The 27999-nt window shown below is 45.9% G+C and overlaps 2 protein-coding genes across 3 annotated transcripts; both read left to right on the top strand.

Annotated features, from left to right (window-relative positions):
* Positions 1-15: 15 nt before the first annotated feature.
* On the top strand, positions 16-20857 carry SPAG5 (sperm associated antigen 5). 2 transcript variants are annotated; one of them, XM_036269521.1, is made up of 24 exons: positions 16-121; positions 315-437; positions 2130-3199; positions 3306-3486; positions 9850-9924; positions 10173-10265; positions 10357-10491; positions 10704-10823; positions 10945-11037; positions 11139-11252; positions 11593-11686; positions 11841-11988; positions 12068-12170; positions 12598-12731; positions 12915-13053; positions 18191-18302; positions 18466-18552; positions 18815-18935; positions 19039-19150; positions 19548-19628; positions 19792-19947; positions 20028-20102; positions 20447-20527; positions 20659-20857. In XM_036269521.1, the coding sequence occupies exons 1-24, from the start codon at positions 77-79 to the stop codon at positions 20728-20730; spliced, it is 3564 nt and encodes a 1187-aa protein (XP_036125414.1). In that variant the 5' UTR covers positions 16-76; the 3' UTR covers positions 20731-20857. The 2 variants fall into 2 exon arrangements, with proteins under 2 accessions (XP_036125414.1, XP_036125413.1); XM_036269520.1 differs by having other exon boundaries at positions 18800-18935; positions 20659-20790.
* Positions 20858-21492: 635 nt separating this feature from the next.
* ALDOC (aldolase, fructose-bisphosphate C) lies at positions 21493-25693 on the top strand. The gene is made up of 9 exons (XM_036269493.1): positions 21493-21613; positions 23021-23144; positions 23229-23440; positions 23554-23608; positions 23703-23863; positions 23977-24060; positions 24551-24725; positions 24858-25057; positions 25190-25693. Exons 2-9 carry the CDS (start codon positions 23033-23035, stop codon positions 25283-25285), a joined length of 1095 nt encoding a protein of 364 aa, XP_036125386.1. The 5' UTR covers positions 21493-21613; positions 23021-23032; the 3' UTR covers positions 25286-25693.
* The last annotated feature ends 2306 nt before the right edge of the window (positions 25694-27999 follow it).

Raw genomic sequence — 27999 nt, 5'->3', positions numbered from 1 at the left:
TTTAAATGAAGACGACGGGTGAAGTAGCTATCACCTCTTGGGTCTGCGAGGTGGTCGATCAGTTCTTTGTGTTGAAATGTGGCGGTTGAAAAAACTGAGCCTGTCGCCTTCGCCCCAACCGGTGAGCGGGACAGCCTCATGGAGAATGACATAGCTGGGTCGAGCCTGGGGCGGGGATGGGGGCGTGTGGAGTGTTTTGTTGGTCCTGGCGCTTCCGCGCGTCTGGGGTGGGAGCTTCTTATTGCCCCCTGAACTTTTTAGCCGGGGACGGGCGGAGAGCCCAGGCTTCCTTACACTGTCTATTTCTTTCTCAGGGAAAATCAGCTATGAGAACTCCTCTCCAAGAACTTAACCTGCAGCCCGGTGCCCTCACCAGCTCTGGAAAAGGGCCCCGGAAAAGCTACTCGACCCCATCACTGTGCAGACTGGGGCTGCAGGTGAGATTCGCCTGGCCAGCTTCTTTACTGGGCTCTTTGCCGAGGCCGAGAGCTCAGAGGAACTGAGGGCCAGAGCTGGAACGTAATTAATAACGATAATGAAGCCTTCTACTTTAGTGACATCCATTTACAGCTATTCAGGCCAACGGAGAGGTGCTCTAGGGTGAATAAAGGAAATCCACTGAGAATCGGGACCTCTATTTAGCTGTTAGATTTTATCACCTCCTCCCCGCTCAATCTTTACGAAATTAGAGAAAAATACTACCATTTTGATTAATAGTCTCTCTCTAACACCGGCTTACTTACGCAGAGGTCAGACAGCTGACAGAGTGAGGCAATACAGGGTGGGGCAAAGTAGGTTTACAGTTGTTCTATGGAAAATAATACAATAATTAATAGTACAAGAATAAACTCTGTGTTTTGTGCACTCACAACTGTAAACCTACTTTTGCCCCACCGTGTATCCATCCATTCTATTTTTTTTCTCTTTCTGATAATGAGAACTATATAGTTTACCATATTTTCCCTCTTGCTCTGGCTTCTAGAAAGTTCAAAGTCAAATCTGATCATTAGGTATAGCTACTATTACTCCTTGAAAGGGGAAGATTTGCTTATTTTTTCTTCTATTTATTTTTTTAATATTTCTTTTTTAAAATATGTTTTTATTGATTTTTTTAGAGAGAGAGGAAGGGAGAGAGAGACATCAATTGGCTGCCTCCCACATGCCCTCCCACTGGGGATGGAACCTGCAACCCAGGCATGTGCCCTGACTGGGAACCAACCAGGACCTCTCAGTCCATGGGACAACGCCTAATCCACTGAGCCACACTGGTCAGGTGAATCTTTTTACATACTCATATTTTTGGGGGGTTCAAGTTGTCATATGTTTCTTCCATCAGCTGTGTTTTGTTGGAGCCTACCTTTTCTCACTATCTTAGGATTTGTTCTTTCTCTGGCTACTAGATCCACTTAGGTACATGCATATTTTGTTTCCTTGTTCATTGAGTCTCAGGACAGGCAACCCTGCAAGTGGTAGAAGGTAAAGTGGTCCTTGTCCCTGTGAACCAACAGTTAGAGGTTGTCAGTTTCTTATTAGGGCACCAGGAGGAAGTCTCTCTGCTCTTCATTCTTCTCTGCTACAAAAGCTGGAGCCTTCAAATCACAACGGTTCAATGAATTCAACCCATGTATTCAGGATGCCCTCAGCTCTTGGGGTGACAGAGACTAGGTTACTGGTACAGGTGGATGTTGCCCTTTTTCCTCAGGGTCCATGGATCTCTGTGGGCCAAGCGATCTCTAACTCTGGTCTCCAATTTCTCATCTGTTCCAGAAGGAAGAAAATCTTGTACCAACTCTAGATTCTAATAGAGCTTGAGGCTAAGGACCCCTCCTACCTATTTCCCTTAGAAGTGAGTTGGAGTTAGAATCGAAGAGAAGTGGCGTCACTTTGATGTAGATATTTGTTTATGCTGTAGGCAGGTTCACTTGGAAGGCCCCAAATGGCTTCCCAGCTTTTCTTTCCCTGATATTGGGTCTCTGTAGTGAGCAGCAAGGCTTAGCCAAGGTCCTTCCTAAGCAGAGGTAGTGAGAACTCTTTCCTTTTTCGAATTTGGACAGTAACCTGCACCCATCATTGTATGTTGGGAACCAGAATTGATTGCCTTAGTCAACTGCTTTTGTTTCCTTTGGCAGGAGGGCAGCAACAAGTTATCTCCACTGGATTCTGAAAATGCTAAGATGACAGACTCCCCAAAGTGGCTAGAAGCTTGCCAACATGAATCAGATAAGCATCCTCTAAGTCTGATTCCTCAAAACAACTCTACTCCCAAAACACCTGAGGAAGCAGTAGACCCACTGAACAACAATGTGGTTAAAACCATGATCCTTGTACCCTCTGCAGGAGGGCAGTCAGAAGACATTACACTTGAGGCCCATTTAAATACCATGGCAGAGACAAACAGTTTTTCTCTAGATGAGCCTTTGAGGCCAGGAGTTCTACTGAGAAAGGGGGTGGAACCCTGCATGGAAGATAGCTTTTCAGCAGTTGTTCCTGCTGTGCCTGAGAAACTTACATTTCAGGATCCTCCATTCCATCTCTTGGAGCATCCATCAAATCCCTGTTCTGAGCAACAGCTACACTGTTTCAAGAAAAGCTTGGGGGACAGTAGAACTGAGGCTGTGCTTGAGGACTTAGTGTCTTCTGAAAGTGATACCTTCTTGCCTTCCTCCATGCTCTGTCTTCCCCCTTCAACTGCCTTAGCAGCAGATTTCCCTGTCAGTCATGTGAACACAGGGGAGGAAACTGTAGAGCACAGAGCTATAGAGGAAAGAGAAATGAGCTTTCCAACCCTCCTTGAGGAGTTTGAATTGAGAGATCAAGCACTGGTCTCAAAGATGCAAGATACTCCGTCCACATGCCTGACCCCAAATCCAGGAGAAATGGAATCCCAGGCAGCTCCATGCCCAGCAGTAGAAGATGCTGGTAGGATTCTCATCTCTGATACAGGGCCTTGGATGTCCCCACTGGCCTGGCTGGAAAAAGGTGTAAATACCTCAGTCATGCTGGAAAACCTCCGCCAGAGTTTATCCCTGCCCTCTGTGCTTCAGGATGCTGCAACTGGCACTACTCCTTTCTCTACTTGCTCTGTGGGGACTTGGTTTACTCCCCCAGCACCACCACAGGAAAAGAGTACAAACACATCCCAGACAGGCCTGGTGGGCACCAAGGACAGTACTTCTGAGAGGGAGCACCTGTGGGGGAAGTAAGTGTCCCTATATCCTGGTGCCTCCTGGGCTCCATTAACCTGGACCTGCCACTTCCATCCCTTCCCCTCTCTTTCTTATCCTCATGTTCTCTTTCTGCTGCAGCCACCCTCCAGATCTGACTGCCTTATCGCGACACGACCTAGAAGATAACCTGATGAACTCTCTTGTCATTCTGGAGGTTCTCTCCCGCCAGCTGCGGAATTGGAAGAACCAGCTGAACCCTCACCCAGAAGTTCAGGACAGTAGCACACAGACTGACACAACTGACAACTCTCCCAATGGGGTAAGAAGGTTATTCCCAAAGCGTGGAAGATCCCAGTGGGCCCTCTTCCTCAGAATTTAAGCTGATAAACTACCAGAGAGCAAAGGAGACTAATTCTTAGAATATGTAAAAGTTGTGGATTTGGAAAATTCCTTAAAGCTTGTGGGTACTCACTATACTCCTGGGGTACCTCAAGACTTTTGATGGGAAGGCAAGCAAGGAAAGTTTTAAGAGAATCGGTCTCTAGATCTTCATCTTCCAAATATACTCTGCTAGGTTTTTTTGCTTTCCTGGTTCCCCATTCTCAATTCCCTTGCCCACTTTACTAAAGAAGACCATAGCCCTGGCCAGTTTTGCTCAGTGGTTAGAGCGTCGGCCTGTGGACCAGAGAGTCCCAGGTTCAGTTCCCGCTAAGGGCATGGACCTCGGTTACAGTTTGTCCCCGGCCCCAGTTGGGGTCGGGTGAGTGGTACCAGTTGATGTGTCTCTCTTGCATCGATGTTTCTCTCTCTCTCTTCCTCCCTCCCTCCCTCCCTCCTGCTCTATCTGAAGATAAATACAAAAATGTCCTCCAGCCCTGGCCAGTTTGGCTCAGCGGTTAGAGCGTCGGCCTGCGGTCCGGAGAGACCCGGGTTCGGTTTCCGCTAAGGGCACATACTTCGGTTGCAGTTTGTCCCCGGCCCTGGTTGGTCGTGCGGGTGGCAGCCACTCGATGTGTCCCTTCACGTCGATGTTTCTCTCTCTCCCTTCCTCTCTCTCCCTCCCACTCTATCTGTACAAAAAATGGAAAAATATCCTCGGGTGAGGATTAAAAAAAAAAAAAAAAAATGTCCTCCAGTGAGGATAAAAAAAGAAGACCATATTTACTACCTATCCTGAGTCTTACATTGTCAAGGGATAGCAATCGAATAATAGAAAATATTTGTGTATGTGCTGAGAAAATGAATGACTATAATGATCATATAACATGTTTTTTGCATGTTTTCAACAAAATTGAAGAAAAACTTTAATTATGTTATTGGATCATTAAATATTTTTTTTTTTTTTTTTTTTTTTTTTATCCTCACCCGAGGATATTTTTCCATTTTTTGCACAGATAGAGTGGGAGGGAGAGAGAGGAAGGGAGAGAGAGAGAGAAACATCGACGTGAAGGGACACATCGAGTGGCTGCCACCCGCACGACCAACCAGGGCTGGGGACAAACTGCAACCGAAGTACGTGCCCTTAGCGGGAACCGAACCCGGGTCTCTCCGGACCGCAGGCTGACGTTCTAACCGCTGAGCCAAACCGGCCAGGGCGGATCATTAAATATTTTTGATGAAAGTTTACTATGAGAGTTTTGGCATGTATCTCCAAAGGAGCTCCTAGAATTGGGTGACATGCCCCTGCCCTTCTTGCCTTTTTTTCATTCCTACTTATTCCTATTATTTTTGCGAGTACTTCTCAGTGCTTACATCTAGAAGATGGAAAATAGGCATAGAATTGTTGCTGAATCATGTCTTATTGTAGGAATTATAGTAATCCACAGACACATGAATTAATAAGGGGAAGGAGGCTCTATCCATTTCATTAATAGATGATTATCAATAAAATTTTACTAGATATATTTGTGATTATATTAAAATTATTATATTACAATGATTAGTATACAACTGTTGAAAATATTTCTCCATCTAAAAGAACTATTTTTCACTTAAAAGCTATGGTCAGGAATTTAAAAGAAATTTTAATTTCAATTTAGATGAACTTTTGTTGTTGCAAATATGTTGATCAGTAACAGACTATAACAATAAAGATAAAAAAAAAGACTACAGTATAAAAATACATTAGGTAGCTCCTTGATTAAGAGAAAGAACAAAATTTCTGCCCATAAGATACTGTCAAGAAATGAGGGCAATAGCTGGGTGTGGAAGGAAAACCCTGAAGTTCCGGTTGAAGCCATATAGTATTTTATGGGATTATCGTCTAAGACATACTCCAAGATGTGTGAGGAAGTCACTACTCCAAGCTTTTGTGTTATTAAGATTCATTTTAAGTATTCATTTATGGTATTATGTTTGCAACGCTCATCTAAATCACAATGCCTCAGTAGTTTGCTACCTTTGAGACATTTATGTGTGCACAAATGAATCTTTTATATATTTAAAAGGTTTTCTATCATGTACTGGATTGCTCAGAGTAAAGTATCTATTAGACTCTGAGTAAATAAATAAATAAATTTCTTTAAATAGTGTGGATTAATAATATAAAAATGTGTAGCAACACTGTGTATATAGCCTCCCTGTATAATTGAGAAATAAACATCGATTCCACAAGTGAAAAAAATAAAAATACATTAGGATAAAATTCTGAAAGGAATGAAAATACAGGTTCAAGAAGAAAAAGAGATGGTGTAAAATTTCTGACTGTTAAAAAAGAGCTTGTTCATGTATTTTTAAATGTATAAAATAGGTATTAAATCATTATGGTGTATGTAGACCATTGGATATAATTAAGAGTGATTTTTTAAGAAATATGTTTTTAATGATTTTTTTTTTTTTTAGAGAGAGAGAGAAAAGTAGAAACATCAGTGTGAGAGAAAAACGTCAATCAGCTGCCTCCTGCACACCACCTACTGGGATCGAGCCTGAAACCCAGGCATGTGCCCTCATCAGGAATTGAACCGGGACCTCTCGGTCCAAGGGGTGACACTCAATGCACTGAGTCACACCGGCCGGGCATTAAGAGTGATTTAACACTTTTATTTCAAATTGTCAATATTTATAATATGGTGAAAATTACAGCCTTTATAACAATTTAAATTTAAGGGCACTCAGTCTTTCAAAATTATTATAGCAGATAGGAGAGGAAAACAGTTTAAAGAACAATTTTGTAGAGGCCTCTATCTGTGACAACACAGACTGAGGAATAAAGGGAATGGTGTTGCCCTGGCTGGTTTGGCTCAGCGGTTGAAGCATCAGCCTGTGGACCAGAAAGTCCTGGGTTCGGTTCCCACTAGGGGCATGTACCCAAAAAATAAATAAATAAATAAAAAAGAAAGGGAATGGTGTCAAGGGAAGAAATTGAGAAGCTGGTGAGGTTAATAGGTGGTACTGCTAAGAAGAGATGTTCTCCAAATGCCCAAAGACCTCCTTTGGGTTAAAATATCCTCAAATAACGACATTATCTTTTTTCAAAATCCTGGAAACCATAGGCTCATCATTCCTTTAGCTGCTCAATTTCTCTCCTGTTTTCTTATTTTTGTATCCTTTTCTCTTGTCTTTGACCTCATTCCCTACCCCAGAGTTGGCCTTGTACCCCTTCCTCTGAAGCTTGCCAAATTCCTTTAGAGGCCACTGAAGCAGAACCAAAGAGGGGAAATGACAACACCTTCAGCCATTCCCCATCACATTGCTATGTCCTTGCTGCTTGGTTTCATCCTTCACACTAATCTCATCACCTGCCTGACTGCCCAGCTCTGAACAGTGTGTGCGTCTTGTCCAGCGCTCATGGGGTACTCTGTGCCTTACTGCACGACATGGGGGAATGATTAGTATTTTGCTGGGGAAGGGAGCAATGAACTCCAAGAGATCTGCCCCCCTTAAATCCAGACTGCTGTAACATCATGACTCAGCACTGCTGCTCCAGCAGTTAGTTTTTTCCCACATGATGGCTGCCTTTCAGCAGTAATGAAGGCTCCTCACTTTTCTCTCAGAACTTTAAAGTCTTCCCATAGCTTTGCAGCCTTTGAGATCATGTGTCTACTCTACATAGCACACTAAGATTTTGGTCTGCCCCAAGATAACGAACAATTAGAGAATAAGGAAATAAAAATGACTAATAAATATTTGAGAAGCTTACCATTACTGATGATCAGAGAAATGAAACAATGATGCTATTTTCTTTCTCTTTTTTATTAATTTTTCTTTTCTTAATTTTATTTTTCAATTACAGTTTACATTCAATATTATTTTGTATTAGTTTCAGGTGAACAGAATAGTGGTGAGACAATCATATTTTACAAAGTGGTCCCCCAGCCCTGGCCAGTTTGGCTCAGCGGTTAGAGTGTCGGCCTGCGGTCTGGAGAGACCCGGGTTCAGTTCCCGCTAAGGGCACGTACTTCGGTTGCAGTTTGTCCCCGGCCCTGGTTGGTCGTGCGGGTGGCAGCCACTCGATGTGTCCCTTCACGTCGATGTTTCTCACTCTCTCTCCCTTCCTCTCTCTCCCTCCCACTCTATCTGTACAAAAAATGGAAAAATATCCTCGGGTGAGGATAAAAAAAACAAACCAAAAAAAACCAAAGTGGTCCCCCAATATTGCCAGTACCCATCCACAGTTATTACAGTATTATTGGCTATATTGTCTATGCTGTACTTTACATCCCCAATTATGCTATTTTCTTGACAAAATAGCAAAGAATAAAATAGATAATGCTGATACACACTGTCCTGCTGTCAGTAGGATATAAGTTGGTTCAACTTTTTTTGGAGGACATTTAAGTAAGGCCCTTAAATCAGTTCAAATTTTTTGATCCAGTAACTTCACATCTATGGATATAGCCTAAGAAAAATAAAATTCTGCATAAAGATGGTAATTAAAAAAATAATAATAATAAAAATAATGGTATATCCATAAGATGGGACATTCTGCAGTCATTTAAAAGTATGTTTATGAAGAATTTTTAATAACGTGGGAAAAGAAGTTTAACATAACTGCAAGGTTTTTAAAGAAAGGAAATCAGTCCAGCCAGTGTGGCTCAGCGGTTGAGTGTCAACCCATACAGCAAGAGGTCTCCAGTTCAATTCCTAGTCAGGACACATGCCCAGGTTGTGGGCCCGATCCCCAGTGAGGGGCATGCAGGAGGCAGCCAATCGATGTTCTCTCTCATTAATGTTTCTTTCGCTGTCTCCCTCTTCTCTCTCTAAAATAAATAAAGGAAAAAAAATTAAAAAAGAAAAAGAAAGGAAATCAGAGTTCAGATAACCTCTGAGAGGCTTTGAGTTGAAATATCAGCAGAAGTTAAAAATGGGTGATACTCTACTTTGATAAGTCCCCCTAAAGTAGATATTCCAGTTTCAGGCTATTCCAATGAGGAGAGTGAATATAAATTCAGAGCTAAATAACCTTAGTTTAATAAAATCAAGTAATTAAAGCAGGACCCCAAATATATATAAAGTAATCTCAACTGTTTTTTTTTTTTAATCCTCATCCGAGGACATTTTTCCATTTTTTGTACAGACAGAGAGGGAGAGAGAGAGAGGAAGAGAGAGAGAGGGAAACATCGATGTGAAAGGGACACATCGAGTGGCTGCCACCCGCACGACCAACCAGGGCCGGGGACAAACCGCAACCGAGGTACGCGCCCTTAGCAGGAACTGAACCCGGGTCTCTCCAGACCGCAGGTGGACGCTCTAACCGCTGAGCCAAACCGGCCAGGGCTCAACTGGTTTTTCTTAAGCATTACTGTCTTTCAGATTTTAAGATGCATCCCAATTTTATTTTATTTTATTTATTTATTTATTTAATCCTCACCCGAGGACATTTTTCTATTTTTTGTTCAGATAGAGTGGGAGGGAGAGAGAGGAAGAGAAAGAGAGAGAGAAACATCGACGTGAAAGGGACACATCGAGTGGCTGCCACCCATCTGACCAACCATGGTCTGGGACAAACTGCAACCGAGGTGTGCACCCTTAGCGGGAACCGAACCCGGGTCTCTCTGGACCGCAGGCTGACGCTCTAACCGCTGAGCCAAACTGGCCAGGGCGAGATGCATCCCAATTTTAGAGGTGTTAAAATGTAAAAAGGTAATCATCTTAGAATTTACTGAATATTGTAATTCCTTTCTAAATCAGTACTCTACAACTATTTGCTCCCCCGCCCCGCCCCAGCACCTTAGGGAAATAATATACTTATCAGTTACAGCAAATCCCTATAGCAACATCTCTGGTGTGGACATATATCAAAATCTTTTGAAATAGGTGGTATACTGTTGGTTAAAAATCACTGCTCTAGGTTGTGAAATTAGCAGTGATTTCTTTTTGCATTTTATTCACTTCTGTCTTTCCAAAATCTGACAATAAACACTATCCTCATAATTAGAAAACGTTATTGTAAAAAAGATATTTTTACCTATTTCTGGATTTTTTTCTGACTTGGCTTCATCAAGCTGTGAGCTTTGCTTTCTGGTTTTTTGTTTTGTTTTGTTTTTGTACATGCCCCTAGCGGAAACTAAACCCGGGACTCTCTGGTCCACAGGCTGACGCTCCAGCCGCTGAGCCAAACCAGCCAGGGCTTGCTTCCTGACTCACAGGAAAGGATCCTGTGTCTTGATGGGTGGGAGGGGAAGTGAGGTACTGGTGGTGCATGCTACCTATGCAAAAGAAACAGCTCTGTTTCTCTGCCTAGATAAGTAAGCAACTGCAGCATCTTCCAGAGAACCAAGAGATTGGACAGACTCTGCAGCAGACCAGGAATGTTATGGTAAGTGTTGACTGATCTTATATCACGACTGGGTCTCCTGTGAAAATCAAGAATGGAGAATCCTGGGTGGTTAGCTGATGGTGGTACTCAACTGTGGTAGTGAAGGAAGGGAGGTCTCCAAACCTTTGTTAAGAACATCTCCTTACTGGAGCTTGAAATTGGGGTTAGTGGCTTTCCTTACCAGTGTCCCTGCTTATATCCTGCTGAGTGACTTTATTTAATCTAGCTAACTATCTTTCCCTCTATAGCAATCATGGGTGCTGATCTCTAAAGAGCTGATATCCTTGCTTTACCTATCTCTGTTGCACTTAGAGGAAGACAAAACTACTGTGAGTCAGGAGGTAAGCAGCATGAAGATGAAGGCAGAGGCCTCTGGTGGGACTGAAAGCCAAAAGAGGGAACCAGACACAGGATCTGATTCTTATCTTGTAGTCTCGGCGCACAGAAACCTTGGTCTCCTGCTGTTTTGATGTGTTGAAGAAATTGAGGACAAGGCTCCAGAGCCTCAAAATAGAAAGGGAGGAGTCAAAGCACAAAGAGGAAATGGCCCTCAGAGGCAAGGATGTGGTAAGTTGTCAGGCTTGTGTTCCTGGATGTGGGCGATCTCTTCCTCAGGGTTCCTACAGGAACACAAATTTACTTGAGACAGAGATGGGTGGCCTAAGAATTGTCTGCCCTAGAGAATAATGAATTAAACTATTGATGTGGCAGATAGTTTGGCTTTTTGTGCTCTTTCCCTCCTCTGCCTACCATGTCCTTGAAACCTCTTCCCCAATCAGGCAGAGACAGTGCTAGAGGCTTTCTGTGCACATGCCAGTCAGCGCATCAGCCAGTTGCAACAGGACCAGGCATCCATGAGGAAATTCAGAGGACTCTTGAAGGAGGCCCAGATCCAACTGGTAATTTGAGGGCATTTTCTTTATTGAGATCCATGCTGATACATGGGAGCATGATCATATACCCCCACTTTGTTGTATCCAGGGGAAGGGGGCTCCCTCCATAGCACTCCTTTTTGTATAGGTAGGTCTTCATACTGAGCAAGAAGAGTTGGCTCGGCAGACAACAAGTCTTACTTCAATCTTGCAACAGGATTGGATATCTATGCAACTGGATGTGAGTATTTGGGGCCATCATACCACTCCTTTACTCACAGCCAACCTGTTAGGAACCTTGCCTCAAGAGTGCTTGACTGACCTGCTTTCTTCCCCTGGTAGTATATAACATGGACAACTCTGCTGAGCCGGTCTCGACAACTCACAGAGAAACTCACAGCTAAGAGCCGGCAGACCCTACAGGAACGTGATGCTGCAATTGAGGAAAAGCAGCAGGTACAAACCATGAATGGAGACTGCTTAGGCCTGACTTCCTTCTCTACAGAGTAGCCTCTTACCCTGGACCTGTCTTTTTTCTACCCTGTGGGTTTGGAAACCATCCAGGTCCCTCCCCTGTAAGATGGCCTTTGGCCTAGTCATTTCCTTTGCACTTCAGCATCTTCTTCAGAAACTTTTCTCCTGTTACTACTTTTTCCTGATGATCAGCCTTATTTGCTGCAGTGTTGCTTCCCAGGAGCAAGGTGGTTTGCTGTTCTGTCCAGAAAGAGAAGCTGGACCAAGTCCTGGGACTCTTGATTCAGGAGGAACTGTGGGAGAAAAACTCTTTTCTTCCTAGGTTTCCATGGAGCTGGAACAAGTCTCTTCCCAGTTAGAGGACTGCAAAGGCCAAATAGAACAACTGGAGTTGGAAAATAGTCGCCTAGCAACAGGTGTGTGTGCATGCATGCTAGCATTTGTGCCCTGCTAAGGCTTGGGGTGTGGCAGTAGAACAAGAACGTGCTCTAGAGCACTTGTTTGGAGCAGAAGTGTGGGGAGGTTCTGACCTGGTGACCACATGGTGTCATTAGGATACTTTTGGTTTAGATCTCCAGGCTCAGCTGCAGATTCTGGCCAGCACACAGAGTCAGCTAAAAGAGCTACAGAGTCAGCATGCCCATTGTACCCAAGACCTGGCCATGAAGGATGAGTTGCTCTGCCAGCTTACCCAGAGCAATGAGAAGCATGCTACTCAGTGAGTTCCTATCAGGTTATTGTGGCAGTAGGTGCCCAGGATATAGGACCAATGGGATCTAATATAAGGTTTCTGGCAGATGGCAAAAGGAAGAGATGGCACTAAAACATATGCTAGCAGAGCTGCAGCAGCAACATGCTGTCCTGGCCAAGGAGGTGCAGGACCTGAAGGAGACTCTGGAGGTAAGGAATATGGCTTGGGGCGGGGAAGCTGGCAAGAGTGTGACTCTTTTTTTTTACTCTTCACCCCAGGATACTTTTCTGAGTGGGAGGGAGGGAGGGAAAGAGAGAGAAACATCAATGTGAGAGAGACACATTGACTGGTTGCCTCCCACATGACCCCAACCAGGGTCAGGGACCAAACCTCATCCAAGGTACATGCCCCTGACTGGAATTGAACCTGCAACTCTTCAGTCCATGGGCCGATGCTCTAACCACTGAGCCAAACAGGCCAGGGCATGTGACTCTTACCAGATGGTACTGAAATGAGGTTTGAGACAGAGGACTAGTAAAAGCCTCTGTTTCCAGAGCTCCAACATTTCCCACTTAGATTCATTTTACCCCCTCCTTCTCATGCTCCTTTTCTTTCTTCCTTCTCCTGTTTCCCTAGTTTGCAGATCAAGAGAATCAGGTAGCTCACTTGGAGCTGGGCCAGGTTGAGTGTCAGTTGAAAACCACACTGGAAGTGCTCCGGGAGCGCAGCTTGCAGTGTGAAGACCTCAAGGACACTGTAGAGAATCTGAAGTAAGATCTCCACCTTCTGTGCTTTCCCTCTAAGTGCTTATCTTTCCCAGAAACCCTTTTAGAAGCTAAAGTCTCCAAGGATGGAATTATGACAAGGTCCAGAGCCTTTTGTTTTCCTTTTAAATGCAGTTCTGTTTGGGATTTGGGAGAGATATTCAGAGAAGTTCCTTTCTTATATTTCAGGTCTAAGCTGGCTAGCACCATAGCAGAGAACCAGGAGAAAGACCTAGAGAAGACACGCCAGTATTCCCAAGAGCTAGAGGTGCTGAATGAGCAACTACAGAGCCTGACCCTCTTCCTACACACAAAACTAAAGGAGAAGGTAGGATCTGGGGGCTCCTCCTTTTCCCTTCCGATCGTATCTTTCATTTCTTCCTTCCCAATCTGCATATCTCTTATATCCTTTTCTTTAAAAATTTTTTTAAATTTATTTTTGTTACAGTTGTTTTTCCCTTTTCCCCATTGACACCCTCCTCCCGATCCCCCACCCCCACCCCATCCCCAGCATTGTTGTCTGTGTCCATTGGTTACACGTACATGCATATATCCTTTTCTTGTCTTACTATATTAGTTAGAACTTTCACTACAATGTTGAAAAGGAGTGGTGAGAGGGGACATGCTTGCTTTGTACCTGATCTTTTTTTTTTTTTTTTAATTTTTTTTCTTTATTGATTTTAGATAGAGAGGAAGGGAGAGGGAGAGAGAAATAGAAACATTGATGAAAGAGAACATCGATTGGCTGCCTCCCGCATGGCCCCCACTGGGGATTTGGCCCACAACCTGGGCATGTGCCCTGACCGGGAATTGAACCAGTGACCTCCTGGTGCATGAGTTGATGCTCAACCACTGAGCCACACCGGCCAGGCTATACCTGATCTTAAAGGGAAAGCTTCAAGTTTCTCACCATTAAGTATGATGATAGCTGTAAGTTTTTGTAGATATTCTTTATCAAGTTGAGGAATTTCCCCTCTATTCCTAGTTTACTGAGATTTTCCAATTATATCTTTAATTCCTACAACACTATTTTTGTTCCAAACATCTCTGTGGCCTTAGTGACTTTCAGTTGCCTACAGGCTCTCTTTGACCTGTCACTCAAACTTTTCTTTATTTGTCTTCTACCTCCATATTATGAATCCTTCATTCCAACTAGACTAGACTGCCTATACGCTACAAACACATCCCCTCTCCATTTACCCCTAGACTCAGGCTGTCCATCTCCACCTCCATATCCATCTTCTCTGTCTTCAAACTGGAAATACCTTTTCCTTTCCTATTAAAATACTCTCTAGTTCACCTTCTTTTAAATGTTTCAAAATCACATCGACTCAATGATCTCTTGCACTTGTATTAATTTTCCTTGGCTGTCTGGTCTCTTCAATTAGACTTTGTTTAAAGAAAACAGAAATTTAGTCTTGCTTCTTTGGCTTCCCCACAGTGCACCCTAAACAATAAATGCAGCCATTTATCTTTCAGAATACAGAGTTAATTAGCTTATTCAACAGTTAAAGGTGCAGCCAGGATCCTGAAGTCTGAAAGTGCTTATGATCTGACCCTCTTCCCTAGTTTGTACTGAGCATAGGAAATGCAAAAGAATCCATAGTCTTGCAGGGAAGACAGCCAGATGTAAACTTGTCATCTTGACTTGTGATCGTGATAGTAGTCTGTGTGGATGATCACTGTGAGAGCACAGAGAAAGGAGCATCTGTTCTAACTTTGAGAGTTAGGATGTCTTCTCAAAGCGGGTGACCCTTGGGCAGCCATAAGGCTTAGAAGTTTGCAAGGGTGATTATATAGGAAGGTCCACCAGGCAGAGGGAGTAGTATATGAAAGTCATAAAGGCACTATGCATACATTTTTGTAATGTCTATCTTGTAACAAGGCCTAGGTGAGGTGCTGAGACTGTAGATGAACAAGGCAAGGCCCTACTCACATGGAATATGGCAAGTTTGGGGATTTGGAAGTAGCTCTTTATAATTGGATTGTAGGAGTTTTTGGGGTGAGGATGACAAGGAGACAAGGCTAGAGAAATAGGCAGGATGCTAGATTTTGAAAGCTTAAACTAATGGCAATTATAGATGGGTTGGGAGGAGGGGATGGTTTGGATGAATCCAATACATATTTGGGAAGTACAAGTAATAGAACTTTGTGACTAATTTGATATAGGAGTAAGGAGGAAGAGTGAATGGTGATGTCTAGATGGCTGGAAAGATGGTGACACTCTCTAGAACTGGGTTGACAAACTTCCTGTGAAGTGAAACGTAATAAATATTTTCAGCTTTGAGAGCCATGTAGTCTCTGTCTTAACTACTCATCTTTACCTTTATATCTCAATAGCAACCATAGACAGTATATAAATGGATGGGTATGGCTGTGGTCGATATTTACAAAAACAGGTGGCAGGCCAGATTTGAGCTGCAGACAGTGCTGCCCCTACTCTAGGATCATGAATACAGGAGGAACACATTTTTTGGTGGGGTGGGTCAGGGAAAATGGTGAGCTCAGTTTTATACATACTACATTTCAGGTGAACTATGGCATATCCTGGTAGATTTTTCACAGGCAGTTGAGCCTCCAGATCTAGAGATTGGGGGAAAATCCAGTTGATAGAGACTGAAGAGTCATCTATTAGGAAGTGGATATTTTTGAGGAGCTCCTGAGGTAAGGCCACCCGGGGAACAGATTAGAGTGTGAAGAGGGCCAAGGCTTAACCAGAAGGATCCCAACAATTAAGGACTTATGGATAGAAAGAAGAAATAACCAGAAAGGTATGAGGCCTACCTATAAAGGAGAGAGAGTCATGTCCCAGAAGATAAGAAAAGGAAGTTTCTAAAGAATGTGGCTATTGATTATCAAATAGGTCAGGTAAAATAAGAGCTGAAAAATGTCCACTGTATTTGCAAATAAGGATGCCATTGAATGAAATAATGAGAATTTTGGTGGGTTCATGTTGCAGAAGCCTGAGTATAGTGGGCTGGGGAGTCAATAGATGGTGAGAATTTTAGGCAAGAACTGTAGGGGATTTAAGGCAAGAAGAAGTTTTTTTTATATTTTATTATTATTATTTGTTGTTGTTGTTAATTCTCACCCGAGGATATTTTTTCCATTGATTTTTTTTTTTTATCCTCACTTGAGGACATTTTTCCATTTTTTTGTTCAGATAGAGTGGGAGGGGGAGAGAGAGAGAGAAACATGTGAAAGGGACACATCGAGTGGTTGCCACCTGCACGACCCAATCAGGGCCAGAGACAAACTGCAACCGAGGTACATGCCCTTAGCGGGAACCAAACCCGGTCTCTCTGGACCACAGTCCGACCGCTGAGCCAAACTGGCCAGGGCTCCATTATTTATTTATTTATTTATTTATTTATAATCCTTACTCAAGGATATTTTTCCATTTATCTTCAGATAGAGTGGGTGGGAGAGAGAGAAACATCACTGTGAGAGAGACACATGGGTTGGTTGCTTCCCGCACAACCCTGACCAGGGCCGGGGACCGAATCCAACCAAGGTACGTGCCCTTGACTGGAATTGAGCCTGAGATTCTGGTCCGCAGGTTGACACTCTAACCACTGAGCAAAACGGCCAGGGCTTCATTGATTTTTTTATTTAATTTTTTTTTTTAATATTTTTTTTCTTTATTGATTTTAGACAGAGAGAAAGGGAGAGTGAGATCGAAACATCAATGAGAGAGACCATCGATTGGCTGCTTCCTGCATGTCCCCTACTGGGGATTGGGCCCACAACCAGGGCATGTGCCCTGATGGGGAATCAAACTGGTGACCTCTTGATGCAGGGGTTAACACTCAACCAGTGAGCCATACCGGCTGGGCTTGATATTTTTTTAGAGAGAGTGGAAGGGACGGAGGGAGGGGGAGAAAAAGAGAGAGAGAGACACATGTATCAGTTGCCTCCTGCATGTGCCTTGACTGGGTACAGGGATTGAATTTGCAACACAGGTACGTGCTCTTGACCGAAATCAAACCTGTGACCCTTTGGTGCATGTGTCGACACTGTAACCACTGGGCCACATCAGCCAGGGCAAGGTTTTATTTATTTATTTATTTATTTATTTATTTATTTATGTATGTATTTATTTAATCCTCACCCAAGGACATTTTTTGCATTTATCTTCAGATAGAGCTGGAGGGAGAGAGGGGTCAAGAGAGAGAGAGAAACATCGATGTGAAAGGGACACATCGAGTGGCTGCCACCCGCACGACCAACCAGGGCCGGGGACAAACTGCAACCGAGGTACATGCCCTTAGCGGGAACCGAACCCGGGTCTCTCCGGACCGCAGGCCAACGCTCTAACCACTGAGCCAAACTGGCCACGGCGCAAGGTGTTTTTTTTAAAAAGAATTATTGTACTTCCATGATGTTCAGCACTGGGCTCTGATCACCCCTGAGGGGCCCTGGTGTTGGTGTTCTTTAGACACCCAGAGTGTTTCTTTGCCCACCCTTACCAAGTCTTTAAAAAAAAATGAATTATTGTAGTTGTTTTCAGGGAAAGTAGATAAGGAAGAAGGTGAAGGTAGAGAAGAGAAGTAATAGAGAGAACAGCATTTCATGCCCTGGCCAGTTTGGCTCAGTGGTTAGAGTCATCGGCTTGTGGACCTAAAGAGTCGTAGGTTCAATTCCGGCCAAGGACATGTACCTCAGTTGGGGTTTGTCCCCGTCCCTGGTTAGGTTGTGCGGGAGGCAACCAGTTGGTGTGTTTCTCTCACATAAATGTTTCTCTCTCTCTCTCTTTTCCTCCCACTCTATCTGAAGATAAATGGAAAAATATCCTCGGGTGAGGATTAAAAAAAAATAGTAACTAGCCCTGGCCGATTTGGCTCAGCGGTTAGAGTGTTGGCCTGCGGTCCAGAGAGACCCGGGTTTGGTTCCTGCTAAGGGCACGTGCTTCTGTTGCAGTTTGTCCTTGGCCCAGGTTGGGTCGTGCAGGTGGCAACCACTTGATGTGTCCCTTTCACGTCGATGTTTCTCTCTCTTCCTCCCTCTCTATTTGAACAAAAAATGGAGGAATGTCCTCTGGTGAGGATTAAAAAAATAAAAGTAAATAAATAAAAATAGCCCTGGCCGGTTTGGCTCAGCGGTTAGAGCGTCGGCCTGCGGTCCGGAGAGACCCGGGTTCGGTTCTCACTAGGGGCACGTGCCTCGGTTGCAGTTTGTCTCCGGCCCTGGCTGGTCATGCCGTGCAGGTGGCAGCCACTCAATGTGTCCCTTTCGCATCGATGTATCTCTCTCTCTCTCTCTCTTCCTCTTTCTTCCTCCCACTCTATCTTAACAAAAAAGTGGAAAAATGTCCTTGGGTGAGGATAAAAATAATAATAATAAATAAATAAATAATAAATAAAAATAGAACAGCATTCCAGAGGAGGTAGCTGGTGAGTACCTGGGAGTTCAGGGAAATCACTAACACTGAAAAGCGATGATGTTTTGTTGTCATTATCCCTTAGGCTGAGCCAGAGACCCTCCTGAAAAGTACAGCCTGTGCTTCTGCCCAGCAACACCCTCCACCCACTGACAGCACCTTCTTGGGAAGCATCTTAACAGCAATGGCAGACAAAGGTTAAAGGCCCTGGAATTAGGGGTGGGAAAATTGTGACCCTGCTGATATCTTGAGCTATTAAAGATGCCCATCAACAGACCTATCTCTCCCTGGCTTCCATTATGGCAGATCCTTGACTGGATTACCAGAGGGGCCCTCTACCATGGTTGGTTTTTATTTTAGAGCCAGAATCAGCTCCTGTATCCTTGCTTGGAAGTGACAAGAGTGCTTTCACCCCAGTTGCATCAGTGGCTTGCCTTCAACCTGCAGGTTAGGATGGGCTCCAGGGATCCTGCCTAATATCTAGATCAAGTAGTGATGATAGAGACTAAAACAGTGAAAAGTGCTTTGCTCTAAAAACCTCAATTCTACTTGGGCTCATTTTATTTCTATCTTTTGGGACCTGTAATGTTTTGGACACTCAAATCCTATGAGTGGGGAACATGGATAAGAGTTATGGAAAATAATGCCTATACACTCCTTCCTTCCAGAGCTAAATGGCTCTACCTCTATCTAGGACTTTTTCTTTCAGCGACCCCAGGAATGGAGAAGAGGCTGGAAGAAATGAGTATTATGACTCGGGAGCTTCAGAGCCTGTGTTCCTTGCTGCAAGAGTCTAAAGAAGAAGCTGTCAGATCTCTGCAGCGAAAGATGTGAGTGGAGTACAGTCTTGGTGAGAGAGGTCAGCCCCTTACATCAAGAGCCCAGCTAGCCCTCGGGAGGACAGGAATAATGCAGAACTCTTCTCTTCCCTAGTTGTGATCTGCAGGCTAGGCTGCAGGCCCAGGAAGAACAGCATAAGGAAGCCCAGAAGGCAAAGGAAGTGGACATAGAGAAGCTGAACCAGGCCTTGTGCTTGCGCTACAAGGTGAAGGAGGGGCCTAGAAGTGGGGCAATGAAGAACTGGGGCAGCTGTACTGGCCCACTGGGAACCATTGTCTCTCTGGGAATTTGGGTGATGGGGATTTTCCAACCACTGCCCTAGTTTTGCCCTTCCTGGGGTCAGACATTTTACATGTTTGGGAATCAGCTATGAGCTGACCCATCCCCACGCCAACCTAGAAGTCGGGAGCTCTAGCAGAGCTCTCTCTCAACACTGAGACATGCCTTGCCTGACTTAGCCCTAGGGGAAGAAGAGTGGTATCAATTGGTAGCAACCTGGGCTGAACATGGGTCAGGCACTAAATCCTATTTCCTGGCAAGGGCTGCAAAGAAGCCAGCTCTCTCAGTGCTTTCTTACCTTCTTACTTTCCTTTCTCTCACAGAATGAAAAGGAGCTCCAGGAAGTGATACAGCAGCAGAACGAGAAGATTTTAGAGCAGATAGACAAGAGTGGCGAGCTCATAGTATGTTTGTCATGATGCCCAATCCTCTTCCTCCTTTGTCACTGGTAGCCAGGATCCCAAATGTGGGGATTGGATTCCTGGTCTATCTTGTTCACAGCATGTAATAAAAATGATGGAGAGGAGCTTTAAGGACTACTGGATACCTCTCTGTTCTCATCCCCAGAGCCTTAGAGAGGAGGTGACCCAGCTTACCCGCTCACTTCGGCGTGCGGAAACAGAGACTAAGGTGCTCCAAGAGACCCTGGCAGGCCAGCTAGACCCCAACTGTCAGCCCATGGCCACTAACTGGATCCAGGAAAAAGTGTGGCTCTCCCAGGAGGTGACTCAGAGTTAACAGAGGAGCTGGGCAGCTGGTGGGAACCCTAGGCTGTGCCCCTACTGATTTTGACGTATCTATAGGTGGACAAACTGAGGATGATGTTCCTGGAGATGAAAAATGAGAAGGAAAAACTCATGATCAAGTTCCAGAGTCATGTAAGAATTCCCATGCCGTTGGGGGACCATTTTTCACCACCACTAGCAATTGCCCTGCCATATTTTCCTTGCCTCACAAGCTATGCTGTTTATAATTTTAAAAAAATTTTTTCCTCTTTATTGATTTTAGAGAGAGAGAAAGGGAGAATGAGAGAGAACATTGATTGGCTGCCTCCTGCATGCTCTTCACTGGGAATTGGGCCCACAACCTGGGCATATGCCCTGACCAGGAATAGAACCGGTGACCTCTTGGTGTATGGGTCATCGCTCAACCACTGAGCCACACTGGCTGGGCTATGTTGTTCTTTTAAGCATAGAACTTATGCAACTTATTTGCTTTCTAGAGAAACATTCTGGAGGAGAATCTTCGGCGCTCTGACAGAGAGTTAAAGAAACTAGACGACATTGTTCAGCATATTTATGAGGTAAAGGAAGGCAGGAGTTGAACTAAGGCAATGTTGCAGGCTTCGCTGTGGCTTCCACCCCCCGCCCCCCCCAACTCGGTGGGTGCTTCCTGGGATTGTGACTGAGCTGCCTTTTCTGTCTCTCTTCCCAGACTCTGCTGTCCATCCCAGAGGTCGTGAAGGATTGCAAGGAGCTACAGGGATTGCTGGAATTTCTGAGCTAAGAAACTAAAAGCTGGAGTCTGTTTTAACCCTCTACCTGCAATACTCCATTACCCCAACACCAGGACCAATTGGCATAAAGCCAGCTAGATTTAATGTTATTTAAATAAAGTATATTTAGTGTATTTCTTCAGGCTCGCTGAATCTTGTTTCTTGGGTAAGAGCAGGTGGATAAAGTCAGGAGAGAAGCAGCTTGACCCTCCTGCCTGGGCACCCTCCACTCACCCCTCTAGCTGCACCCAGGGCCAAAGTCGGCTGCCCCTCCTCCCTTCTCTGGCTTCCCCAAATATACTGGGCACTGGACTGCTTGTTCCCTGGCTCACGGCCTGGGGGGTGGGGATGGGGTACAGACAAGGCTTCATTCTCCAGTAGGCCCTGGTGAATAAGAGGGCAAGGACAGAGAAACTCAGTTTCTTACTCCCTGCACTAGACTCCCACACTTTGTTGGTGCCTCTGTCCCGCCTATCCCACCTGTTGTGACTGTTCAGGTAACTCTCCTTCACCACACCAGGCTTAATCCCCAACATCCAGCACATGGTAAAGGCAATTATACCAGAAATGAGGGCAAGGCCATTTCCTGCCTCTGGGGCCCCGGTGGCAAAGCTCCACGAGGTGGGAGGGGGACGGTCCACAACAGCCTCCGAGGTCTTGGCAACGTAGTCACTCCACTTCGTTGCCCCGCCTCTGTGGGCGTGGCCTTGCTAGGACACCAGTCCTAGGGTGGGGAGTGGCCTGGGCGGGAGGTGACGGCCCCGCCCCCCGGGGAGTCACGTAGCTCTGCGGCATCTTCAGCCTCATTTACTGGAGCCGGGGCTAAAGCCACAGCTGTTGCAGACTTGAACCCAAGCTGTTCCTGTGCTGCTGCCACTAACTCGCTGTTCACAGGTGAGGCCGGGGCGAGGCGGGAGCTGCTCAGCATCTCTGCTTTCTCTTCCTGACTCTTCTTCTTGCCATCCTTGCCCTGCTCCCTGGGGCCCTTGGATGTGCCATCTCAGTTCTCTCCTTACATCCTCTCTCCTTTCTGTCCACTCAAAATCCATGGTTCAGACCTCTCGCAACACCCCTTCCGCTCAGCTCTTACGCTGAGACCTGAGTTTTTCCAATCCCAGATCTTCCACTGCCTACTGTTTTTATTCTTGGGGTCAGCCTCTTACACCAAGACCATTTAAATCTCATCTGCTCTCTCTCCTCGGCTGAGTTCCCTCCACAGTTTTTTTTGCATTCTCTATCCCCCTGGTCTAGGTCCTTTTCCTTGACTAGTTAGCCTGTGTAACTATCACCACCCAACAAATCTCCTGCCATCTCCTCCATCTCTCCCTTCCTTTCTCAGCCTTTCCGCTCATTCCTTTCAATCTTCGTCCTCTGCTCCCATCTGGAAAACAAGTTTTGTTTTGTTTTGTTTTTTAAATCCTCACCCAAGGATATTTTTCCACCTATCTTCAGATAGAGTGGGAGGGAGGGAGAGAGAAAGAGAAACATTGATGTGAGAGATACACCAACTGGTTGCCTCCTGTACAACCCCAACCAGGGCTGGAGACTGAATTGCAACCGAGGTACCTTTGACCACAATCGAACCCGGAGAGAGAAAGAGAAACATTGATGTGAGAGAGAGACACCAACTGGTTGCCTCCTGCACAAACCTGACCAGGGCTGGGGACTGAATTGCAACCGAGGTACCCTTGACCACAATCGAACCCGTGACTCTTTGGTCCGCAGGCCAACACTCTAACCACTAAGCCAAACCAGCCAGGGCTGGAAAACAAGTTTTAGAAGCCTGCCCCTCCTACTCCCTATCTGCCCCTCTCCTTTCAACCTTTTCCTCCACAAGCCAAGGGAAGAAGGTTGAAGGCTTGGAAGTAAGTGCACTTTCCCTAGGGATTCTGCTGAGGGTGAGAAAAGGGAAGTTGGAAAGGTCAGGACTTATGCCTACCTGAAGAAGGGGCCAAATTCAATGAAAGAAGGATTGGCATCTTCATTTGGGCAGTAGTTTCATAAGACTTGTAGCTTCAGGGCTGCTTAACTCCCACCCCCACCCTGCATCTTTCTCCAGGGCTGGGAAGGGAGCCCATCAGAGACAAAAGGAGATGTGGGAACGGGCCCTAAGCCTGCTAGCTGTCAGATAAATTGGTGTCACTTTGGTGCGCAGGACCCATGCCAAGGACTGTTGCCCTGTTCCTATCCCCATGCTTATTGAAGGGGGTGGGGGGCCTGCCATTTGGCCCATATGGCCAGGAAAGGAAGCAGAGGAGGTAGTGGGTGGGGTCAAGCTTTTATATCTTGTCTCCATTCCAGAGAGCTGTCACCATGCCCCATTCATACCCAGCCCTTTCTGCTGAGCAGAAAAAGGAGTTGTCTGACATTGCCCTCCGGATTGTGGCTCCAGGCAAAGGCATCCTGGCCGCAGATGAGTCTGTAGGTAGGTGGGGGCCTGTGATTGGGTATGGTAGAGGTGGCCAGGAAGCCCTGGATGACCTTGTCACTCCTCTTTGTTTGCCCCCAGGTAGCATGGCCAAGCGGCTGAGCCAAATCGGGGTAGAGAACACAGAGGAGAACCGCCGTTTGTACCGCCAGGTCCTGTTCAGCGCCGATGACCGTGTGAAGAAGTGCATTGGAGGTGTCATCTTCTTTCATGAGACACTTTACCAGAAAGATGATAATGGTGTCCCTTTCGTTCGTACCATCCAGGATAAAGGCATTGTCGTTGGCATCAAGGTGCAGCCACTGGCCCTGGATGGGGACTGAGCATGGAAATAGGTGTGTGTGTATAAGGGGTGGCAAGGGGAACCCTGTGTGGGTTCAGCCTTCTGCCTATGTTTTCCCTTCAGGTTGACAAAGGTGTAGTGCCTCTAGCCGGGACTGATGGAGAAACTACCACTCAAGGTACAGGATGGGTGGGCTTCAGGACCACAGGGATGGTGGGTGGTTGATGCTGGCAAAGAAGGGCAGAGTGATAAGACTGGTACTATGTCTGCAGGGCTGGATGGGCTCTCAGAACGCTGTGCCCAGTACAAGAAGGATGGTGCCGACTTTGCCAAGTGGCGCTGTGTGCTGAAAATCAGTGAGCGCACGCCCTCAGCACTTGCTATTCTGGAAAATGCCAATGTGCTGGCCCGTTATGCCAGCATCTGCCAGCAGGTGTGTGTATACATGCGTGAGGGGTTCAGATGGGTGCCCTGAACCGGGTGGAGAGAGAACTTTCTCCCATCCTACCTACCGCCCCTGCCAAGCTATTCTTCTCTTACCTGCAGAATGGCATCGTGCCTATTGTGGAACCGGAAATTCTGCCTGATGGAGACCATGACCTCAGACGTTGTCAGTATGTCACAGAGAAGGTGAGTCCACACCTGGGCAGCTTGTTCTGATAGGGAGCTTGTTCACCACAGTCCCTGGTTCCCATGCAGGCACTTTCCTTAAGCACTTTTTTTTTTTTTTATCCTCACCCGAGGACATTTTTTCACTTTTTGTTCAGATAGAGCGGGAGGGAGAGAGAGGAAGAGAGAGAGAGAGAGAGAGAAACATCGATGTGAAGGGACACATCGAGTGGCTGCCACCCGCACGACCAACCAGGGCCGGGGACAAACTGCAACCGAGGTACTTGCCCTTAGCGGGAACCGAACCCGGGTCTCTCTGTACCGCAGGCCGACGCTCCAACCGCTGAGCCAAACCGGCTAGGGCTCCTTAAGCACTTTTTACCTGATCTTGGAACAGACCTGTGAGTCTGAGTCTGTACTGACCCTCACATGCCCACCCGCCTCTAGACAGGGAACATAGAGCAGTAAGTGGCAGGGACCCAAACCTTAGTAAACCTCTTCTGATCCTCAGGTCCTGGCTGCTGTGTATAAGGCTCTGAGTGATCATCATGTGTACCTGGAAGGGACCCTGCTGAAGCCCAACATGGTGACCCCTGGCCATGCCTGTCCTAACAAGTATAGCCCAGAGGAGGTTGCCATGGCAACGGTCACTGCCCTGCGTCGCACTGTGCCCCCAGCTGTCCCAGGTACCACCCTGCTTCCTAACCTACTCCTATCCTTTGACCCATCCTCAGGTTCTTCTGGTGGCCTTCAGGGGTCTCTCTTACCCTGCAAAACAGAGCATGACTAATCAGCTTCTCTTCTCTTCTCCTCTCTAGGAGTGACCTTCCTGTCTGGGGGTCAGAGTGAAGAAGAGGCATCACTCAACCTCAATGCTATCAACCGCTGCCCCCTTCCGAGGCCCTGGGCCCTCACCTTCTCCTATGGGCGTGCCCTGCAGGCCTCTGCACTCAATGCCTGGCGAGGGCAACAGGACAATGCTGGGGCTGCCACTGAGGAGTTCATCAAGCGGGCTGAGGTTGGGAGCTAAGGGTGGTGGTTGGGGGTGGTGATATGTAGCTAGACAGCAGGTAGCACCCAGAGACTACAGCCTTTGGCACCTGTGGGCTGGCTCAGCCTGCGTATACCTTCCCTCCTCTCACTTTTGCAGGTGAATGGGCTTGCAGCCCAGGGCAAGTATGAAGGCAGTGGAGAAGATGGAGGAACAGCAGCACAGTCCCTCTACGTTGCCAACCATGCCTACTGAGTACTCACTCCATTCCACAGTTCTTGGCCCAGCCACCTGTACCCAGTTTTGCCTGTAGTTACAGCCAGGGCCAAATAGCTTTAACAGAGCTAAGATGCCTCCATCCAGCACTGAGTCATCTTTCTTTTTTTTCTCCTCCACTTCCCTCTCCCATTGCTGCACCTGGGACCATTTGATGGGAGGGTGGGAAGCTCCTTAGGCTGAGGGCAGGAGAACTTGCTAGAAGTCAGAGCAGGATGCCCAGGTCTCCCACTGCCTTTGCCCACCCCCACAATTTACCCATGATGGGGTAGCTTCTCCTTGGGCTCTCCTTATCTGCCCTTTCTCCTGGGATCAGAGGGTAGTACATCAGACCTGACTTATGCTTTGGGTACATACCACATAGCAAATAAATGATAGCAAAACATGCTACTTTGTCTGTCTGTTTTACCCATCAAATACCCACCTCCCAGTTTCTGATCTCTGCTGACTGTTTCTGGGCCCTCTGACTGTGGAGGTGGAGAGGATGGGTTTTGAGTTTCACTGGGTTTTATGTTTATGGGGGAGAGGCACTCCCAGTCACCATTCCTCTCTCAGGCACTTGCCTGTTGCTGTCCAAAGCTGGAGCATGGCTTTATGGAGGGCTGCAAGTCTTTCCGGAATCGCCATATCAGAGGCACTATGCTGCAGCTATAGCAGGATGAGTGGTGCAAGACCTGAGCAATTCCTGAAGGCAGTTTTTGTGCAAGGCCCCAAACTGTGATAAAAGGGAATGGGAGTCTCTCACTTCTCAGCTGTGTTGAGCTTGACATTTTCTGCTAGGGGAGCCCCAGCAAGAGGAGCCCAACAAGGGAAACCCCAAGGTTTGGAAATGCCAGATGGAGCAGTGAATCTAGGAGATTCCCAAGGGTATTGCTCACTCCCATTTGGGGTAGGTGGCGGCACGGAGGGTGCCAATTTGAGGGTCTGGACAAGGGCAGACCTGGTGAGTTCTCATGATGAACTTTGACCACTTGGCTGGGGTAGGGGTAGGACAAGCACCTAGGTCTATCTGTGAAGATGAAAAAGATGAAAGAACTACTGGATATGTTCTGTGTGAACTGAGGAGGCCATGCTGTGTGTAAAGTGCACAACCAATGCTACACCCAGCTAATTATTGTAATATGGGAATGTAGGCCCAGTTTGACTTGACCCCTTATAGTAACAAAAATAGCTAATATTTATATAGTACTTACTGTGTCCCTGCCAGGCCCTATTCTAAGAATTTTATGTTTATTAACTCATTTACTATAACATACAACTCTATATAAAGTAGATACTATTACTTTCCCTATTTTAATATGAGAAAAAAAGGCACAGTGTTTAATTAACTTCTCAAGATCACTCAGGTAAAGTGATGAAGGCAGGATTTGAACCCAAATGATTAGAATACAGATTCTGTGCTCGTGAATTTTTTTTTTTCTTTATTGATGTTTAGAAAGAGAGGACGGGAGAGGGATAGAGAGACAGAAACATTGATGAGAGAGAACACTGATTGGTTGCCTCCTGCATGCCCCCTACTGGGGATTTGGCCCACAACCTGGGCATGTGCCCTCACTGGGAATCAAATCTGCAACCTCTTGGTGCATGGATTGATGCTCAACCACTTAACCACACCAGCTGGGCTGTGCTTATGAATTTTAAGTGAAGTAGTCAGACTTTTACAAGTTGGAAATGAATTTAAATGAATTTAAAAATACTGAATGAGTGCCCTGGCTGTGTAGCTCAGAGCATCATCCCAATATACCAAGGTTACAAGTTACATTCCTAGTCAGGGCACATACAAGAGTCAACCAATGGCCCTGGCCGGTGTGGTTCAATTGGTTGGGTGTCATCCTGTACACCAAAAGGTTGCCAGTTGGATTTCTGGTCAGAGTAGGTGCCTGGGTTGTAGCTGGATCCCCCAGTAGGGGGCATGCAGGAGGCAGCTGATAGATGTTTCTCTCTCACACATGGATGTTTCTGTCTCTCTCTCTAAAAACAAATGGAGTTTGGCTGTTAAAAACCAATGGAAAAAAAAATGTCCTTAGGTGAGGATTAACAACAAAAATAAAAAAAGAGTTAACCAATGAATGCATAGATACACAGAACAACAAATTGATGTTTCTCTCTTCCTCGCCCCCTCCCTTTCTCTTTCTCTAAACATCAATCAATAAATTTTAAAAAGCATCGAATGAGTTAAATAGCTAAAAAGGTACTACTAGCTTGCATCTCCATATTTGAGAGTTGAGGAGAGGGTTCCTGGAAGAGAAGCCATATGATAGAGAAGATCAATAATGATCATGATAGGTGACATTTGTGTGCTTTCTGTGTGTCAGGTTCTTTATATAAATAATCTCATTTTAGTAAATATTTCATTTTCTCAAATGAAAAACTGAGGCTTAGAGGTGCCCCTGGTCACCCAAGATTAGTACTTAACAATTGAAGTTTACATTTTTTTTTAAATCCTTACCTGGGGATATTTTTCCATTGATTTTCAGATGGAGTGAGAAGGGAGGGAAGGAGGAAAAGAAAGGGAAACATCAGGTGGACCAGGGATCTAAAAGCAACTGAGGTTCATGCCCTTGACCGAAATCGAACCCGCGGCTCTGGTCTGCGGGCCGAGGTTCTAACCACTGAGCCGAACCAGCCAGGAGAAATTCAAGTTCTTAACCCTTCGTGGGCCCTGCCCACCTTTTGCCGGCTTCTCCCGCCTT

Source organism: Molossus molossus, unplaced genomic scaffold (assembly GCF_014108415.1).
Source record: "Molossus molossus isolate mMolMol1 unplaced genomic scaffold, mMolMol1.p scaffold_m16_p_19, whole genome shotgun sequence".
In the NCBI taxonomy this organism is placed as follows: domain Eukaryota; kingdom Metazoa; phylum Chordata; class Mammalia; order Chiroptera; family Molossidae; genus Molossus; species Molossus molossus.
Note: the sequence above shows the minus strand (reverse complement) of the source record. Positions and strands in the feature narration are given on the sequence as shown.